The sequence below is a fragment of the Convolutriloba macropyga genome, chromosome 10 (assembly GCF_964194025.1).
Source record: "Convolutriloba macropyga chromosome 10, txConMacr16.3, whole genome shotgun sequence".
In the NCBI taxonomy this organism is placed as follows: domain Eukaryota; kingdom Metazoa; phylum Xenacoelomorpha; order Acoela; family Convolutidae; genus Convolutriloba; species Convolutriloba macropyga.
Window position 1 is genome coordinate 59,281,534 of NC_134477.1, and position 21,760 is coordinate 59,303,293.

Sequence of the window (21,760 nt, forward strand, 5' to 3'; positions counted from 1 at the left end):
TCGATGGCAGACAAAGCAAATTTTGGATTAAGTTAGTCCAAATTACCTCCTCAAGGTATCGTCTTCTGTAGGAATCTAAATATCTATTTCAAAAATGGTTAGAGCTTGCAACAACAAGTTGAATTTAAAAAGTCTTTGATTGCCAAAAAAATTCACCAGACTTAACGGACCGAAAAATGTATTGTCAGAAAGAAGGCGCAACCAAATTTTTTCCGGCCCATTCAATTGGGTCACACCTGACCCCGCTGTTCGCGACCCAAGCCGGTCTGGTCAATACCTGTCTTGGGTCGTGGACTTTATCCTGGGAAAGCTTCTATATCAGAATCAAGTTCCTGATCGGAATGCATTCAATACCTTATTTTTTTTACGTAATCATAATTCATCCAAGATGTGTACGTATAATTCAATCGGAGCTGAATTGACCAGTAAAAAATGATCAAACTCAAAACTATTAGGCAAACGAAAATTGGGATCTGTTCTGTCCCCGAATCCCCTCCAGCTTGGTGGGCATATATATTTTTACGCCCCCGGCAAACGTACCAGTTTTTTTTATGGTAACTGGTGTAGTTCATATAGTGCTATATAACAATGATTTATTTGAAAGTGGGAGGAAGTTACGGAGGAGGGGGGGGGGGGAGGGGTGGGGGCAGGGGGGGGGGGAAGGGGTGGGGGCAGGGGGGGGGGAGGGGTGGGGGCAGGGGGGGGGAGAAAACATCCCAAAAGTTTTTCAGCGCCAAAATCCATTACAAAAATTGCAATTGATTGAGTTATAAGAAAACAATTCTCTCGGCCTGCAAGACCTGTAAACTTTGGTCAACGGTAAGTGTTACATATAATGTGCCATTTTTCGGAGCAGAAAAGAATTTCTCTCAAATGCAATTTAAGCGTGTCCCATAAAGTTGAAAATAAGCGAACGTTTCAAAAGCCACAGGTGAGAGTTCAAAGTTCAATTTTTAAACATGTAGAAAAAATTGATGAATGAAAACTTAATGGAAAAAACGTTGTCATTGAAATGAGCACATTGATGCTCAATTGCAAGTTTTTTGTCGTTTTTCCAACGTTCGCTTATTTCAACTTTATGGGACAGGACTATAGTATTGATAAAATGAGAGCAAACACAACTCTTAAAGCAAATGCTCTTTTTTGTCGGCTAGAGCAAAACTTCATGACTCATGTTGAAAAGAAACTTCGTAAATTGCATTTCTGATTATTTGCAGGTAGTCTGTCCCATAAAGTTGAAATAAGCGAACGGTTTGCAAATAAGCAATAAAACATCAAAAACAAGCAATTGAGCATAAAATTGGTCCTTTGATTGTCAACGTTTTTTATCATTAAGCTATTCATCAATTTTTTCTATGTTTAAAATTTGAACTTTGACCTTTGAAATCTGTCCAGTGGCTTTTGAAACGTTCGCTTATTTCAACTTTATGGGACACGTTATGGCGAAGTTCATACTACAGCAATGAAACTATCTAGTCTTCAGATAATTATAAATTGAAGTATATAGGAGTCACAGACCATATTTACCCCCCCCCCCCCTGTAGGTCACTGCTTTTGATGATATGGTTGACACAATGTTGATCAGAATGAAACGCAAAACTCAACCGTTAGTTTTAGATTAGGAAAACAACTTTGAGATAGTACTCTTTATTCTTGAACGGGCTCATGAAGAGTTTTTAACTCCCAGAAGTGATTTTCAAATAATCCAGAAATCAAAAATCTGCTGAATTTAATCGGAAAGAAGTGAAAAACCAGTTTTTTCTGATGAAATCGCCTTTTACTCAAGAGAGCGTATACATGAGCGGAATTAACTGACTTCTCAGCATTTTATAAACAGATGGGACCAAATGAATGGCAACAACAAAAGATTACTGATAATGATCTAAACAAACGTAAAACTGCATCTAGTTGCTTCTTCACATTCTAGCAACATTAACCGAGATCAGCGACAATGCGAATATCACCGACCAAATTGCCTTTCCTTCGTTACTAATTTCGTCAGCTCTTTTAATCAAATTCTAGTGACGATAGCAAAGCAAAAATTGGCGACTAATCTTCCCAAATTCAATGCATGTACATTATCTATGCATCTTAATTAATGGTTAAGTGACTCTGCTTGAAGTCACTGAGAACTTCTGGCGTTTATCGAGAACCTCGAAGCCATTCGAGATATTAAGTCAGAATTTCGAAGTGACTTCTGCAGAGTCACTTAACCATGCCTAAAACACGAAATGCGCACGTTTTAAAATGACGAAAGTCAATGAAATTCAAGTAAAATGACGAAAGTCAACGAAATTCTGGCTAAGTAGCAACTTCTGGCATTTTGACTTCTGGCACTGCAGACTTTCGGCATTTTAAAAAGTGCACGTGAGTGTTTTAAGTATTTATTTAATGCGTGAGCGGTTTCTCTTACTTTAATTATCATCGGCTCTAATTATTTAACATTAAATGGAGTTAGCTACTACCAATTTACAGCAGAAAACTTTTCATTTGTCGTTTATCATACTTATCTGTCGTTTTTTTCGCTCCATTTTCTGCTAAGAATGATTTTTTGCTAGTGAACTGAATAGGATTTTCAGCTCTTTTTTCAATCACTTGTTTGGCAATCAGCATTCAAATGTTTATTGGTTTGCCTCAAATTAAGAAACAGTTGATTTAATTTCCACGCTGATATTACAAACAAATGCTTCGAAAGTTTGCATAATTAATAAAAAATCCAACCTCAGTGACGAACACAGCAGCTGAAAAATAGGTCAAACTGAGACCACCAAAAAATGGTTAAAAAACCAAATAACAAAACAAAAACCCGTTGTAAAATAACAAAACATGGTTTGGAAGGATTTTTCTGGCTTCTATTGACCCGGGACCCGATCACGGGGACTCTTTCATTGGCGCAACAAACCACGACATCTTGGAAGGACTTTGTAATGAATCACTAAGTTTAGTAATTTTTCCAGATTGCTTGTAGATCTCGCCAGTTGTTCCTCTATACAAAAAAGGAACAAAAACCAGCGTTAACAATTGCCGGTCAAGTTCTCTAGCATCCACAGTTAGAAAAGTCTCAAAGCGAGCAGTACAAGATCGGGTCTGTTCTTTTGTTGATAAATATGAACTTTGGTATCCTAAGCAGCTCCCATTTCGTTCGGGTCATTAAACAAGTCACGCTCTCCTTGAAATAACAGAGAGGCTTCACAGTAGTGAATATTAACACACATCAGTTGTTAAGAGTTGCGAAAAGTTTTTGGTTTCTGTAATATACGAACATCAGTTCATGAAACTAGATCTTTTCGGCATTCGGAGGGTGGCTTACGAATGGTTCAATTCTTTTTTAAAAAATAGGTTCCAGTGTGTTCAAATAAATACAACTCGTTCCGGTTTTCGGTATTCGGTTAGTACTATAGGTAGTTCCTCAGGGGTCCTTTCTAAGACCACAGTTGTTTAAAATTTTTATAAAAGATTTTCCATATAATTCGTCTCTCTTTCAATTTCTTCTTTCCGCTGATGCTACAAAAAGCGTGTATTCAACCGGCAGAGAAGAAAAATTTGATTTGAATAATGAGCTCGTTAATGTTGGAAATTAGATGAAACGAATTGAGCTCGATTTGAATATCGCGAAAACGCAAGTTTTTCAGATTGGTTAACCACACCATGATGCAATATTGGACAATAAAAGAAAGGCAAACAGTGTTGTTTATTTGGCTATGAACATTGACCATAAGCCAACTTTGCTGCATCATGAACAGAGTATAGCGACAAAAGTAGCAAAAAAAATCTTTGTTTCATTAAGATTGCGTTAAATGGTAGCAAAAGAGAGTTTTTGATTCGGTTTTAAAAAGCTTAATTAAAACCTATTATTTCATATGGTCTTCTCGTGTATGACTGAATATCATAAAAATTTTTACTACCTTTGATCAATATGAAAAAGAAGTTGATGAAGTTAAGTCTTTTCAAGAAGAATTTAGCTCATACCGGTAGTTTATTTGAGCTGATTGGAGCAGGAAATGTTTAGAACATGTACACAGTTGAACATTTGAAATTTTGTACACAAGCAATTGCGAACCGTTGACCAACTGGTAGTCTGAATTCTCTATTTACGTCTAACTGTACGCAGTCTATGAGTACAAAAAGCGTGAGCTGGGTTCCGCTTGAGGGCCTCATATAGAATCTACAAAAATAAGTTACCCAGTACGGTACCGTGAGTCAAAATTTTTGATTTACCTTCTAGATACGAACCCAATAGAAATGAGCCCGAATAGTGAACGCAAAATGATACCAGCCCTGAAGCAAATTAGGAACTTGGTTAAAAAATACCAACACAGTAACGTTGTTTTTGAAGCAGTTTTCTATTTAACCCAGCAGTCAAGATTCTACAGCACTTTTACCTGGGCCCTCAAGTGAAGATGTTTACAGCTAGGGGGTCCTCTTTGATACCAGAATATAATGGTGTTTTTTGATGTTTTTCATTTATATTTTTATAATTTACTCATCAAAGAAATAAATTCTTTCATTCTTTCTTTATTTCTCTCTTTAATCATTTGTTTTTGCGTGGAAAATATTGTCACCGTTTCTGTTTTTTAAAGGGGCATTTACAAATGACGATAGCTCTAAATGAAAAAGTGCAGAAATTTTTTTCAATTTTCTATTACATAAAATGGAGAATATTGTTGGCGCTTCCGTTATACTTTCAATTTTTTTGAAAAGGCTCTTGAAAGAATGAATACTTCTTTTAAAATCTTTTGTACTGTGACATTTTCTTGCGCCTAAGTGTTTCCCAAAATTTTTCAGAAAAATTTCAAGCGCCGCACTGCCGATTGTGGAATTAAAATATGTATAAAATACAAACTAGCAAGAGTATGATGAGTAGTAATGTCACCAACGAAGCTTGATAGCGTAAAAGATTGGGTATCATATGTTTTTTTCAAGATTTAATTACACAAAACGACATGTGGATTTTTCAAAATACTTTTAAAAAATATCCGAAATTTATACAACTTTGTTCATATCTTGACATTTTCTTTACCAGGAACGCATTACGAGCCAGTGCCCTTATCAATGGATTTTAAATAATATTGCACTAATTTGTGGAATTTTGAGCACATAATTAATTAAAAATTATCTGTTGCTTTACACTGTAATTAGTATATCCAATTGGTATAATCGTTCCTTTGTTGGCATATTCCACACTGTTAGACCCTTTTTACATGTATTAAGATACGCTTCGTGGAATTAAAGAGGTAAAATGGACCAAAATTGTCCACTTTATTTGTCATGGACGCCCGGGTTGAAATTTTTTTGATTTCATACAAGGAATCATATATGAATTCATACTGTCCATACTTGATTTCTTAGTACGATCATTGTATGAAACCAAAGAAATGAGTTCACCGCATTTTTGTATAGATTTTTACCAATTTAATTAGTGATATATAATGCAAATTATTAATCTCCTTACATTCATTTACATACAACTACGCCTCATTGATCTCATCCCGGTTGAAGTTTGTTTGATTTCATACAAGGAATCATATATGATTTCATACTGTCCATGCTCGATTTCTTAGTACGATCCCTCTATGAAACCAAAGAAATAATATATGATCCGGTAATGAAATCCAAGTTTTCATATATCAAATTGAAATAATATATGATCCGGTAATGAAATCCAAGTTTTCATATATCCAAGTTTTCTTATATCATAACATGATCCCTTGTGCGCGGTTTCGTAATGCTCATTTCACAGGTTTCATTAAACTCGGATTTGTTTAGCGTACTTCTGCAAAGATTTGCCAATGTTCATCCATGATAACTATGAATTGTATTCTGTTGTGTACAAAAGTAACAGACTGGCGTATATGTTCGTTTCTGTTGTTCGAGTGTGCAAACATCTAACAATTCTAACAGTTTCTCTAATGGCTTATGAGAGGTATCGGCTGATATGCACACCTGCAACGCGACTATCAGGGAACATTTTATAGTTTTTTTGTAAACAAGTAATTTTAGTATACCAGTATACAACCCAAAAAAAGTTTAAAATACTTGCAGAAAATTTAAAAAATAAATTTCATCTCTGATAAATCATAAACAAACCAATTTAATTTTGGAATTTTTTTTTGTAATAAAAATGTTTTTGTTTTCTTCCTTATAAAAATGTCTTGTAAATAATGCTCCCACTTTACTGTTTGACGAATTTTTTTCATGCTGAACTAATCAATTTTCCCGAAATGCAAGCGATTGCAAAATTTAGTGCAGCAGGCGAAAATACAGAATGTGTATTCTCCACCAAGCAGACACTGAGAAAACTCTGTCTCTGATTGCGCCAGCTGTAGTATTCCGAATTGTGAGTGAACTGTGAGGTAAGAATCTTTTATATAGCACCAGCACGCTTGACTTTAGTTAGTCTAATAGACAGTTGTTCTGTGTGTATACCATTGACTGCGCTGTTGTATATTAATACCACCCTTATAATTGAAGTTTATCTTCAGTGTTTTACAGAGTCGGTTAGCCAGAGAGAACTAGGTAAGTCTACTTCGCGCGCAGAAATAAGTAGCCCTAGCTCTTTATACTTTAAGGCTGTAAAAAGGCAGACCCACTTTGGGCCTACCTTATTAAACAGGTTGAACAAAAGCAGTGCTGTCACTCTTTTGATGAAGAGAAAGTATTAAATTGACAGAGCCCTGGCTGAATTTCCAGACCCAAACGAACTCAAATAGGAGAGATAGTGCGTTCAAAACCTGTACTGAACACGTCGTACACTTTTGCAAACGGGGGACAAACATACCAGGGTCTGAGTATACCATCTTTTTAGGACTTCAACTCGGGTAAATTTTTGAAGTGAACTTGCAAACTTAAGCTCATAAAGACGGTCGAGCGCGCTTGAGTCTGATCAGGATCCGTTTTTGTCTGAGACGTCTGATCACGCGATTTTTTGGGAGACGGTCTAATCAGGGGATCTTTTGGTCTGGGATGGTCTGGACCAAGACGATTTTTAGCGCACACCTCAACCTGGATTTAGTCGAAAATGCATTGATGAAGGTTTATTTACATATATCTTTGTTTTGCATAAGTTTGACAAAATTTTGTCACTTGAAGGTCCTAAATTGTGGTCGTAGACAGAAAAGACCTCTGATCAGATCCAAGTGGAATGCACACGAGTTGTTTCCAGATCAAAATTACAGGGTCTGGGAGTCAAATTACTGACTAGAACCCCTACCAAACGGAAATCAAACTAGATTAACACCAATTCCACAAAATGGCTTATTTTGTGGAAAACGATGGTTGAAGACTGTTGAATATGGTGAAAAATATGAAATATTCCTTTTTTAAGCATGTTAGCATGTTTTAAAGCATATCGTAGTCTTAAAAAGCGAAATTTGTGGCACAATTTTTGTCACCAATTTTCATAAGTCGGCCAAATTGGTCATTTTGTTGAGCTTGGTTTCAAAAATTGAAGTATTTTCCAAACAATTTTTTTGTAACCTTATTTCTCACTTAAGCCAATTTTACATGTTCAAGGAGATTTTGTGTGGAAAACGATGGGACGGGCGAAATGGACTAAAATGTCCGGCCCAATTGGGTAGGGGCGCTAGTTTGTAACATCACTTCGAGCGCATAGTAGTAGGGTCACTGTGGCCTGGGGAATGTCTGATCAAAGGTCTGTTCCGTCTGGAAAAGTCCGATCAGGAGTAACTTTCGATCGCACTTAAGTATGATCAGAGATGACTTCCGTTTGGTAATTGGGATCTATTCTGTTTCGGCTCCCAGGGTTTTTTATGACCCCAAGTTACAAATTATATCTTGTTATACAGCACGTTACTATGTAAGAAAATAGCACTTGCGCCTGGGGGTCATAAAAAATTTGTGCTCACTAAGCTGGGGGGGGCAAACCAGAATTGATCCGGTAATTGTCTGATCATAGGTTCTCAAAGTACCTATCTTACAGTTCTTTGTTTCCAACCTCAAATTTTACAGCAATACACCTATATTGTTGCATGATTGTGTAAAAGTATCTCAAGATCTTGGAAGAACAATTCAAAGAACAATTCGAAGAACAATGCAAAATGGTGCATACATTTGCAAGAGTCTGTTAACACTTTTGCAAGCCCTTGCAAGATAGACTTCGATATAGATTAGGAGGTAGAAAAGTTTCACATATTGTTCATATGACGGGTATTGGTTTTCAATATATGGTCTTGATTTAGGAGATCATATGTCACGCACAATTTTCTTAACAAGCAAAGTAAAACTGACCAATTTTATACAAAATAAAAATTCATTGATTGTCTTTAAAATTGGTTGAGATGAGAAATTTCTTGATATGTTGTATCATCAATTTAGTTGATATTGAGATGAAATTAGCGTTCTTGAAAAGTGTCATAAATTAAAATATTTCAGCTGGTTGTTCTTGGCTAGCTGACAAAATCTTGTCCAATCGAGTCTTATTAGTGGCCTGGAAATGTTTGTAATTTTTAAAACTTTTTTGGATCTAAATGTCAGCGCTAAACAGTTAAAAATGTAAAGCCTAATGCGGCGATTTTTTAAATTTATATGCGGTGAAAAATCAAAAATTCTGAACCTTAAGAAAACAACAGTGAAATGAGAACAAAATTAGTGAACAAAAGATTGCTTACTCAAAACCTTCCGAGCGTTTCAAAACTGTTCCCTGTATAGAACAATTTCGCAAGTGTATTTATATATTTCTGGTTGTTTACTTTGTTGTGATCAACTTCATTCTGTATGTTGATGCAGTGGTCTTTTATGATCGAGATATGCCCAGGGACGACTACGGACGCTTTTACGGACAAGCGAGAGCGCAATCTTGCCCTTAACCTGGCAAACGGTCTAAATAACTTATAGTCAATTTTTAATGGCTCTCGAAAAATCTTTAAATCAATTATCGTAAACGCGTGTGTGTCTTTTTTGAGCACGATTTTCGATTGAGTATTTTTCTTTGATAATTGATATTTTATTTACAGGAACGGGACATTATGTCTCTGAAAAATTTTATTACAGCTTTACTAAGTTTTAATAGAACGGTTAAGTGAAATTGAGGGACGCTTGAGGAGTCTATTATTCATTGTTTTAAGGGCAACAACTTGGAACCTCAACTGTATTCCACCTTAGAGTGCAATTCATCCGACGGTTGATGGATTAATTGTCAAACATTAGCAGAACTTTTTCTCACAGTGTTTTCTTTAATTTCCACCTGTCAAAGATCGAATGATCAACTTATGCTTGTCCACCCTTGCATTAATGGTCTTAAATAAAAAATATAAGAAAAAATGATTTGAGAAAACTACTCAAAAACTATACTTCAAGGCTTAATTTCTATCTACGACAATAGACATCAGTAAGATTGCGCTGTCAAAGACCTCTATTGCAAGAATTCTTCTCAAATGAAACATCAAAACAACGACGTTTGTTAAAAGTTTCACTATCACACATTCAATTATTCCCAAAAAGACTATCAAAAAACTAATAATTCTTTGTTTGTCAACCGCAGGGTTTTTTTCTGGCTGTAATTGTGCTTCCTATTATTGCGTTTCTATTAAAATGTTCCATAGCTTTCTAGACCTTTTCTATTACCACACTGTACATGAATTTGGCATTTCCACTGATGTTTAGAATTCCTTTCGGTTTAAGAGGAGTAAATTTTTGTTGCTTGTCACTCTTCCTTTATAAAAACAGAGCTAACAGTTCCTAGAGTTTCATCTTGATTATGCATTATCACTCATTAACTTTGTCTAATTATACACATACATTTCAAGTACTCCAAAAATGTGATACTTTACCATGGTTGTACCAACTGATTCTGTTCTGACAACGAAATTTTTTGATTAGTTTTCGTTGGTGTTTTCAAAATTTGTTTCAACTCCAATTTGGGTCGAAAACCCAATAATGAATGTAAGATTTATTATAATGTTAATGAAAAAGAACATTGTGGTCTTCAATTAAAACGTCCCTCATTTGTGGAAACCATCAGGCCTTTCGTCAAGCTTTACTGCACAGAAAAGAAAAACGGTCATTAAAGCTTTATTTTTACTCAATAATAACGCTAATGTTTTGAGCAGAGTCAGCATTTTTTAATTTCCTGTTCACTTATAAAACCGTGTTCCGCAACTTTGCATTTTGTTCTGAACAATAAAATTTTGTTTTTGCTGGATTTATAAGGAGTTCGATACAAAAGCCTTATTTCTAAACTTTTAAAATAATCCATTACAGAAACCTTTGAGCATTTCCCCCTATTGGGGCCAGCTTTCCACAGAAGAGAAAAGAGAGATATTTTTACAGAATGAGAGATATACAATTTACCTTTCAAAGCTTCATATATAATGATGTCGATTGTCATAAAAATGCCCATTTTTTCTCTTTAAATCCAGATTGCTAATCACACGCGCGTATAATTCAGGCGAATGCAAAGTAAGCCGATAGGCAAGCAAGCCGACAGAAAAGCAAGCCGAAAGTTATGTAATAGTTATGTAATCTATCAGAAATAATACAATGTCAGCCGTTACAATCAATACTGCGCGTAGTATTATAGTGCATAATGTATTCCAATGCACCAAAGAAACAAAAATGCGTCAATTTTGGACATCTAGTGGGTACGGGCCTCAGCAGACCGCTGTCCATGGCCATGCCTCTCATCCGCTGTGGGATGTAATCCGGAAATAGCGGGCCGGTTTTCGCGGCGAAGCCGCGACGCGCGCAAAGCGCACCCACCGGCCCGCCAGGGGCAACTTAAAATACCGGTATCCGAAAATTTTTCGGCTTACTTGACCTTTTTCAAAATTCGGCTTGCTTGCCTATCGGCTTGCTTGACCGCCACCAACGTTGACAAATGTTGTCAGAAAATTTGCTTTTTTACAATAGGCATGAAAAACATCGAACGATAGGCCTTAAGTTTTGGAACAGTTTATTTAAATTTGAGGATCAACGTTCGTGTGCTTAATTCTACATTTTTTTTGATATGATCTTGGTGACATAACTCTTTTCTCGAAACGTTTGTTTCGCTTGAAAATTCTCCTATTTATCGTTTTTACCAACACCCACCCCACGCTATCTTCTCTCCGTGACTTTTGAGTTAAATTCTAAAAAATCCCATTTTGAAATCAATTTGAAAACTACTTTTGTTTTTTGGGTGGGGTTGGGGGGCATATTTGACACAGGGGTGTTATTAAATTAATATAATTTTTGAGCAAAGGCAGAAAAAAATTCTTGCGATATAGCCACTCTTATCTAACAAATTTTTCCTTTGGGAATTTCTATTTTGGCCTTTTAGTTTCCTCTCCTATCTTCTAATTGGCGCATTTACCTTTTCAACCTTCATTGAGCTCCGGAAATCTCCAATAAATCCGGCACAAAATCACTTATTGGCACGAAAAGTACTTCTTTCGCGGTATTTCGGATTGACTGCTTTGATGTATTTCGGCTGCTATTTCCCCTATTTTGTAGCTGAAATTGTGAAATATACTGCAGCTAAATATTTTGAAATGTTTTGGGACGGTAAGTGATATCACAGGTCTATTTTATCTCCTGGCGTCCACATTGGAGGCCAGAAAACTTTTTGGTCCCTTTTTTCGTACTTGAAAAGATTTGTCGACATCAAAAACCAGCTTTGCCTTGTCGAATGAAGGCTTTAATGAAGCCTAAGTTATTATATCAATTATTTTTACTAGAAGGCAGGGAGGGAGAATATACTTGGGATATTTTTATTGGTCCAGTTTACAATAATCTGGGGCATTTATATGAAAAGTTTTTATCGTATAGCAAAAAATGAAGAAACAAGAAAACGGGTTGAGGTTTTGTTGAATAAATAATGTAAGAATTGCAGTGAAGAGCGGTGAAAAGAAAAATCCCCGCAAAGCGCCTACATTTCTAGCGATGAATGCGGTGAAAACGGTGCATTTTTGTGATATTTGCAATCTTTAGTGGTGTAATTTTTTGGTTATCACTGTATTCACCGGAATTTTTATAGAAGAGAAACAGTCGTACACGGGTTCGAATTCCTGGCCTACTGCAAATCAACAACGTTTTTTTCCAATGTGCCCTCCCTCACTTAATTCAATGGTATTTCTTTTGAATTTAAATAAGATTTACCCCCTTTTTATGGAAAAAAATGGGTTGAAATCTTGTAGGATTTGGGGTTTTCTTGGCGTAAATTTTTCTTATAATAGCAAGTTTTAGCGAAAAAATCACCGCTACCAACAAGAAGCAGTGAAAATAAAAATTTCACCGCTCACTAAAGACTGCAACTTTTACAAAAAAATGCTGCGAGGAAATATTCACTGATTTTGGTGATATTTGTTGATAAGACGTAAGATGTGCAGTTTTTAACGGTAAAATTTTTATTTTCATCGCTTTCGCCGAACTTAACGCTGAAAACGGTAAGTTTGTCAACCATTCCGTTCAATTGTTACATTTTTCTAGCAATTTCCAGAGTTGACACCTCGACCTGGGAAAGTCTTAGTTGGTTGATACTAAAAAGCATTTACTTGATTATGCGAGGGCCAAAATTTTGAATCCGAAATTAATTTAAAAAAGATCTACTGTTTGTTAATTTCCTTGAATATAATTTCTCAGCAAAGCGCTATGATATGCATTTATATCAGGTTCAAAAAAGTTCCACTTTTTTGGTCAGATTCAAGTTTGGTATATATTAGTCTTCTTGTCTTTTAGTAGAATATTTTGTGGTTTCCACCAGTAGTAACAGGCAATGACAACCTACACAAAATATTTAATTATAATAGATTTTGTTGACTTTTGCATGATTTTCTAAACTTTTAATTCAACATTTCTCTGCTAGCTGGGATTGTTCGGCATTTCTCTCTGTATTTCTGAGTAATCGAAAAACAATTTATTATAAGGGATTTTATTTAACAACGAAAACCGAGATTATAAGAGATTTTATTTAACAACGAAAAGAATTCGAATTTTAGCCAATCAGATTGCTCCGTTACATTTTAGCTCTGTGTGCTCTGTGGCACATTTAAATCTGACGAATTCTACCGTTTTATTTACTCAACGCAACAAAGGTAATCTTTTATAACTTTAACTATTGTGTTATTTGTGTCCACATTGAAAATTCGAGATTTGTTTTTGCCATTCCAGTGTCCAGACATTCACAGGAACAGTCAACATTCTTTCATCCCAATCACCATCTTTCCACAACATCTCTCCAACAGGTAAATAAATGTAATTAATTAAAACAAAATAAAACCAAATTAAAAAGCACGGTTTTGTTTTAGAGCATACGATTTCTCTCAAAATCAACAACAACGGGATTACAGAAAACAAAGGTTATCAAAACTAAAAGTAGAGCTGTAAAATTATTAAACAAACTTATTTGTTTAATTAAAAATAATTACATCACCCCCTCCCCCCCACTTCGAGTTTTTCATGCCCACAACTACAATTTATTTGTTGCTATTTAGCAAATTAGTAACTATAAAAATAGCACGTGCGCTTGGGGGGTTTAATCGATATATGTCCAAAAATCTGGGGGTGGAAACAAAAAGATCCAAACTTCTCAAAAGTTTTTTTTGTTAATTGTTTGGAGTGAGAGTGGAGTTGAATGTTGAGATGAGTATTGAGTTGAGACTTGAGGTGAGCATTGAGTTGAGTTTTGAGTTGAGAGTTGAGTTTTGTGTTGAGTTGAGTGTTGAGTTGAGTGTTGAGTTGAGTGTTGAGTTGAGTGTTGAGTTGAGTGTTGAGTTGAGAGTTGAGTTGAGAGTTGAGTTGAGTGTTGAGTTGAGTGTTGAGTTGAGAGTTGAGTTGTGAGTTGAGTTGAGTGTTGAGTGTAGCGTTGAGTTGAGTATTGAGTTGAGTGTTGAATTGAGTGTTGAGTTAAGTGTTGAGTTGAGAGTTGAGTTGAGAGTTGAGTTGAGTGTTGAGTTGAGTGTTGAGTTGAGAGTTGAGTTGAGAGTTGAGTTGAGTGTTGAGTTGAGTGATGAGTCAAGTATTGAGTTGCGTGTTGAGTTGAGTGTTGAGTTGAGAGTTGAGTTGAGTGTTGAGTGGAGCATTGAATTGAGTGTTGAGTTGAGAGTTGAGTTGAGCTTTGAGTTGAGTATTGAGTTGAGTATTGAGTTGAGTGTTGAGTTGAGTGTTGATATGATAGTTGAGTTGAGAGTTGAGTTGAGTGTTGAGTTGAGTATTGAGTTGAGTGTTGAGTTGAGTGTTGAGTTGAGAGTTGAGTTGTGAGTTGAGTTGAGTGTTGAGTGTAGCGTTGAGTTGAGTATTGAGTTGAGTGTTGAGATGAGTGTTGATATGAGTGTTGAGTTGAGAGTTGAGTTGAGTGTTGAGTTGAGTATTGAGTTGAGTGTTGAGTTGAGTGTTGAGTTGAGTGTTGAGTTGAGTGTTGAGTTGAGTGTTGAGTTGAGAGTTGAGTTGAGTGTTGAGTTGAGTGTTGAGTTGAGAGTTGAGTTGAGAGTTGAGTTGAGAGTTGAGTTGAGAGTTGAGTTGAGTGTTGAGTTGAGTGTTGAGTTGAGAGTTGAGTTGAGAGTTGAGTTGAGAATTGAGTTGAGAGTTGAGTTGAGTGTTGAGTTGGGTGTTTGTACAATTCGTTAAGGAGCCAATATAAATGTATGTAAACATTCGACAGCAATTCATTTCTGGAAACATTATTTATTAGGTAAAAAAAACTATGCAATTCAAAAGAACTGGTTTTCAGTACAGGCTATTAATTCAGCTTGAAATTTTGACTAATATCCAACTCTCGAATAATTCTTGAAACAATATACATAAAGGAGAAATCTGCTGTACAAAAAGCAAGTTTTCATGGAGCTGACTTGTTGTACAAACAATAAATCAGTCATTTTGTTAACATCTTTACTTAAGTATTTTTTGGAGCGGGAAATGAGTTACGCAAGGAAAACATAAAATACAAAGCTGCTGTACAAACAGCAAACTCTGAAGAAGCTGTAATATGGTACAAACCATAGACCAGCCGTTTATGTTACTTACCAGCTGTAAAATTTTCGCTAAGTTGTTTGAAGCGAGATATATAATTGCATGTTAACTATTCATTAGCAACTATTAATTGGAGTTATAGTTCTTGAGGTAGAAACTTCAGAACTATAAAAGGAACTGGTTTATAGTACAAACTGTTAAACCAGCTTAAACTATTGATTTGAGTTGAACACCCGTACACATTTCACGGCAATAACCGGAAGGAGAGATCTGCTGTACAAACAGCAGGTACTCAGGGCGCTGACTATGTAAAAACAGTACCTCGGCCAGATTGTTAGATCAGTACTTAAATATTAATTTGGAGTTGTTAATAAGATACGCAAGTCTTGTGAGAGATAAAACACTGCTGCGGTACAAACAGCCAACTCTGTAGGAGCTGTAATATGGCACAAACCATAGGCTAGCCAGTTATTTTAATGATCAGTTGAGAATCTTTTGTACAATTCGTTAAGGAGCCAATATAAATGTATGTAAACATTCGACAGCAATTCTTTTCTGGAAACATTATTTATTAGGTAAAAAAACTATGCAATTCAAAAGAACTGGTTTTCAGTGCACGCTATTAATTCAGCTTGAAATTTTGACTAATATCCAACTCTCGAATAATTTTTGAAACAATATACTTAAAGAAGAAATCTGCTGTACAAACAGCAAGTTTTCATGGAGCTGATTTGTTGTACAAACAATAGATCAGTCATTTTGTTAACATCTTTACTTAAGTATTTTTTGTAGCGGGAAATGAGTTACGCAAGGAAAACATAAAATACAGAGCTGCTGTACAAACAGCAGTCTCTGAAGAAGCTGTAATATGGTACAAACCATAGACCAGCCGTTTATGTTACTTACCAGCTGTAAAATTTTCGCTAAGTTGTTTGAAGCGAGATATATAATTGCATGTTAACTATTCATTAGCAACTATTAATTGGAGTTATAGTTCTTGAGGTAGAAACTTCAGAACTATAAAAGGAACTGGTTTATAGTACAAACTGTTAAACCAGCTTAAACTATTGATTTGAGTTGAACACCCGTACACATTTCACGGCAATAACCGTAAAGAGAGATCTGCTGTACAAACAGCAGGTACTCAGGGCGCTGACTATGTAAAAACAGTACCTCGGCCAGATTGTTAGATCAGTACTTAAATATTAATTTGGAATGGTTAATAAGATACGCAAGTCTTGTGAGAGATAAAACACTGCTGCGGTACAAACAGCCAACTCTGTAGGAGCTGTAATATGGTACAAACCATAGACCAGCCAGTTATTTTAATGATCAGTTGAGAATCTTTTGTACAATTCGTTAAGGAGCCAATATAAATGTATGTAAACATTCGACAGCAATTCTTTTCTGGAAACATTATTTATTAGGTAAAAAAACTATGCAATTCAAAAGAACTGGTTTTCAGTACAGGCTATTAATTCAGCTTGAAGTTTTGACTAATATCCAACTCTCGAGTAATTCTTGAAACAATATACATAAAGGAGAAATCTGCTGTACAAACAGCAAGTTTTCATGGAGCTGACTTGTTGTACAAACAATAAATCAGTCATTTTGTTAACATCTTTAATTAAGTATTTTTTGGAGCGGGAAATGAGTTACGCAAGGAAAACATAAAATACAAAGCTGCTGTACAAACAGCAAACTCTGAAGAAGATGTAATATGGTACAAACCATAGACCAGCCGTTTATGTTACTTACCAGCTGTAAAATTTTCGCTAAGTTGTTTGAAGCGAGAAATATAATTGCATGTTAACTATTCATTAGCAACTATTAATTGGAGTTATAATTCTTGAGATAGAAACTTCAGAACTATAAAAGGAACTGGTTTATAGTACAAACTGTTAAACCAGCTTAAACTATTGATTTGAGTTGAACACCCGTACACATTTCACGGCAATAACCGTAAAGAGAGATCTGCTGTACAAACAGCAGGTACTCAGGGCGCTGACTATGTAAAAACAGTACCTCAGCCAGATTGTTAGATCAGTACTTAAATATTAATTTGGAGTGGTTAATAAGATACGCAAGTCTTGTGAGAGATAAAACACTGCTGCGATACAAACAGCCAACTCTGTAGGAGCTGTAATATGGTACAAACCATAGACCAGTCAGTTATTTTAATGATCAGTTGAGAATCTTTTGTACAATTCGTTAAGGAGCCAATATAAATGTATGTAAACATTCGACAGCAATTCTTTTCTGGAAACATTATTTATTAGGTAAAAAAAACTATGCAATTCAAAAAAAACTGGTTTTCAGTACAGGCTATTAATTCAGCTTGAAATTTTGACTAATATCCAACTCTCGAATAATTTTTGAAACAAAATACATAAAGAAGAAATCTGCTGTACAAACAGCAAGTTTTCATGGAGCTGATTTGTTGTACAAACAATAGATCAGTCATTTTGTTAACATCTTTACTTAAGTGTTTTTTGCAGCGGGAAATGAGTTACGCAAGGAAAACATAAAATACAGAGCTGCTGTACAAACAGCAGTCTCTGAAGAAGCTGTAATATGGTACAGACCATAGACCAGCCGTTTATGTTACATACCAGCTGTAAAATTTTCGCTAAGTTGTTTGAAGCGAGAAATATAATTGCATGTTAACTATTCATTAGCAACTATTAATTGGAGTTATAATTCTTGAGAAAAAAACTTCAGAAATATAAAAGAAACTGGTTTATAGTACAAACTGTTAAACCAGCTTAAACTATTGATTTCAGTTGAACACCCGTACACATGTTACGGCAATAACCGTAAAGAGAGATCTGCTGTACAAACAGCAGGTACTCAGGGAGCTGACTATGTAAAAACAGTAACTCGACCAGATTGTTAGGATCAGTACTTAAATATTAATTCGTAGTGGTTAATAAGATACGCAAGTCTTATAAGAGATAAAACACTGCTGCGGTACAAACAGCCAAATCTGTAGGAGCTGTAATATGGTACAAACTATAGACCAGCCAGTTATTTTAATGATCAGTTGAGAATCTTTTGTACAATTCGTTGAGGAGCACATATAAATGTAAGTAAACCTTCGACAGCAATTTTTGTCTGGAAACATTGGTTATTAGGTAAAAATACTATGCAATTCAAAAAAACTGGTTTTCAGTACAGGCTATTGATTCAGCTTGAAATTTTGACTAATATCCAACTCTCGAATAATTCTTGAAACAATATACATAAAGGAGAAATCTGCTGTACAAACAGCAAGTTTTCATGGAGCTGACTTGTTGTACAAACAATAAATCAGTCATTTTGTTAACATCTTTACTTAAGTATTTTTTGGAGCGGGAAATGAGTTACGCAAGGAAAACATAAAATACAAAGCTGCTGTACAAACAGCAAACTCTGAAGAAGCTGTAATATGGTACAAACCATACACCAGCCGTTTATGTTACTTACCAGCTGTAAAATTTTCGCTAAGTTGTTTGAAGCGAGATATATAATTGCATGTTAACTATTCATTAGAAACTATTAATTGGAGTTATAGTTCTTGAGGTAGAAACTTCAGAACTATAAAAGGAACTGGTTTAAAGTACAAACTGTTAAACCAGCTTAAACTATTGATTTGAGTTGACCACCCGTACACATTTCACCGCAATAACCGTAAAGAGAGATCTGCTGTACAAACAGCAGGTACTCAGGGCGCTGACTATGTAAAAACATTGGTTATTAGTTAAAAATACTATGCAATTCAAAAGAACTGGTTTTCAGTACAGGCTATTAATTCAGCTTGAAATTTTGACTAATATCGTACTCTCGAATAATTTTTGAGTCAATATACATAAACAAGAAATTTGCTGTACAAACAGCAAATTTTCATGGAGCTGATTGTTGTACAAACAATAGATCAGTCATTTTGTTATCATCCTTACTTAAGTATTTTTTAAGCGGGAAATGAGATGCATGGTTTATGTTAAAAACTGTTAAACAAGTTTAAATGCTAACTGATAACTATTCAATACTAACTTTTTTTGTTAAAAAAAAAACAAAGTATAATGTAGTAAACTAAAAAATTCAAAGGGTCACGTTAATAATACAAAAAGTTAAAACAGCTAGGAAATTTGACTTGAGTTTTTTTTATCTCGCTTATATTTCCAGACAATATACTATAATATAATAGACATATAATAGAAATGCAGATCTGCCGTACAAACGGCAAGTTCTCAGGAAGCCAACTTATTGTAAAATAAAATATCAGCCAATTTGTTCAGATCTACTAATTTATGTAAAATGTTGCTGTAGTTGTTGAACGTTGAAAAAACAACCAGGTCTGTACCTTTCTTCATCATCATAAATAAAGAAGAGCTGCAGAAAAAGTCGTGTGTTTGAAAGGAAATTTTTTGTTTTGTTAAAGATGTCACAATTCAGCCGCAGCGGTAGGCAGATCAACAACCCCAGACAGTTAAACGAAAACGAAGACCTGCAGAGTGCAATGCGCAAAACGTTGAGCTCAACTTATCTCCTTCTCTTCTACTTTGATGACTGCAAACCGTCAACATTGAAAATTCTGTCCGAACAAATTCTGATTCCTTTAGAAGATAGGGGTTCATTGAAGGTTTCGATTTTTTTGTCTTCTTTTCCGCCATCTAACGTTTTTTTTGCCAAGGTCGTTTTTCCAGGTTGAGCAGATTATTCGAACAAGGAAAGATGGGAAAAATTTCACCGCAAAAATTAAAGCAATTGGTCCAAAGGAAGTTGTTAATGAGCATCTGGCCGAACTGTCTGCAGTCTGTCACGGTTTGGATATTGGGGATGAACCAGATATTGACTTTCCAATTGAAGTCCAAGACAGATCAAGACAATGCACAAGCGCGCACAATAAGGAAAATACAGATAATGGCAATGCGGCTGTTTATACTCAGCTTCTGCCGCCGGAGCCTGATTTTTCAGAAGAAGTGGCTTTAAACCAGCAACAGGTATATAAAAAGACAACACGTTGCACTTAACTTCCAGCTCTCACCTGCTTTAGCTTTAGGAGAGGATAGTAAACGACATAATTGATACCTCCAATGAAAATGAAAACTTGGAATTAACACTTCCTCACCTTGATCCCATAACTGACAACCATCAATCTACTCTTTCAAAAAAGAGAAAAACTGCATTGTTTCATCCTACGGACGTAATGAAGTCGAACAAGCAGGCCAATGTCTCAACAATTAGCAAGAGCTCAAAGGCTCCGACGACATCTGTTACTTTGAACAACAACCGAGCCACAGCGACACCTCTTCTGGTTTGTTTTTAATCAAAATGTTAAACAAAAAAGAACTCCTAACTACCAAATTTTCATTTTGAACGCTTTGCCTCAAATGGAAGAAGATTTCGGCAAACTTGGTTCATTCGTTGAGAATTTGAGTTCTGTTACCGAAAAATTGAGCTCTGTAACGGAGAGGCTTGGGAGCGTAACTGAAAGGCTTGCTACAGTGACTGAAAAGCTGACAAAAACTCAGTCGTCTTCAAGGAGACCATCCACAATGTCTTTAACAGACATGTCACAGAAACACAGAGACTGGAGCTTTCTTTGAAAAAAATTGTAGGTATCAAATTCGAAAACATATTTTTTAAACAACTGAAAATTGAAGTAACGTCAAAACTAATAATAAAATTGGGATTTTTGGAAGGATTAAGAAGAATCAATAAAAAGATTATTAAGATTATTAAAATAACGCTTGAATATTAAAGGCAGCACGAGCTGAAGTCGTTGTCGGAAAACCAGTTGCAACTGAGCCCGCGTCAAACGAAAAAGTGATGTATAATGGTGAAGATCTACTTCGTATAAACGCATCAACAACGGCTAAATACGGACGAAAAACAGCTTTCAAGATGTTGACCACCCAAGAGTTAGTTGAGCACATGATATCACCAAAAAAGAACCCAGGAAGTCACTGTAGGCCTGCAATCGATGATGCTCGAAAACATATTTGGGAAGGTATATCATCATTTTTATTGTCAAATTTTGCATTCAGATTATAAACAGAATTAATAAACACGCTTGTGAAAATATAATTACGCCCTAATTAAATTACCTCGCAATTTTAGAAGCTGTGAAGACAAAATACAAAAACAACCCTCTCGCGGCCTTTGAGGAAGCAAAAGATAGTGTTAACAGAGTGGGCAATGAAGTTCTCTGCGCAAGAAAACACAAGGAATCTAGAAAGAGGCAACTTGAATCAAACAGTCCCATTGCTGATGAAGAAAATGTTACAACCGTTTTGCCGTACCAAAACATGTAACAAGAAAAATAAACTCTGATAAAATGAACTACATTCTCAAGAACTAGCAACTGAAAACTGAAAGAAAAATCAAATAAACGTTTGTTATTTTGCTATTATGATGCTTGACTAAAACTTTTCACCAAAACTTCTTCGGCTTCCAAGTGTATCTCGTACTGTTGATCATTTACTTATACACAAGAATACTCTGTCCATTTATTTAATAATAAATGATAATTTTCTCTCCTCAAGAAACTTGTGCAGTCAAATTTTATTCCCCAACGACTAATCTTTGTGAGCATAGCTTTGTTGGAGTGAAGTTTACTCTTTTCAATTTCAAAGCCTGTTTTGAGTTAAACTCTACCGCCGTTTGAACAATGACAAACTAGGTCTTTGATATTATGTGAGGTTAAAATTAAAAAAATTTTGAATTTCTTCTTGTTTTTTGTCTTCAATCACTTCTGGAACAATTCAGGATACGGCGCGTGTTGTCTGCAACTCGCCAATTCCATTATTTACGTTGCATTACTTGATTTCTATATAAGTATACATAAATTTTTATATATATATAATACATGCATATA

The 21,760-nt window shown here is 35.4% G+C and overlaps 2 protein-coding genes across 2 annotated transcripts in view; both read left to right on the top strand.

Annotated features, from left to right (window-relative positions):
- The window catches only part of LOC142348236 (uncharacterized), a 223,240-nt gene that overhangs the window by 47,632 nt on the left and 153,848 nt on the right, over positions 1-21,760 (top strand). The window lies entirely within an intron of this gene.
- Positions 19,322-21,411, top strand: LOC142348097 (uncharacterized). Its single transcript, XM_075399262.1, has 4 exons — positions 19,322-19,522; positions 19,587-19,883; positions 20,647-20,893; positions 21,004-21,411. Exons 1-4 carry the CDS (start codon positions 19,322-19,324, stop codon positions 21,195-21,197), a joined length of 939 nt encoding a protein of 312 aa, XP_075255377.1. The 3' UTR covers positions 21,198-21,411.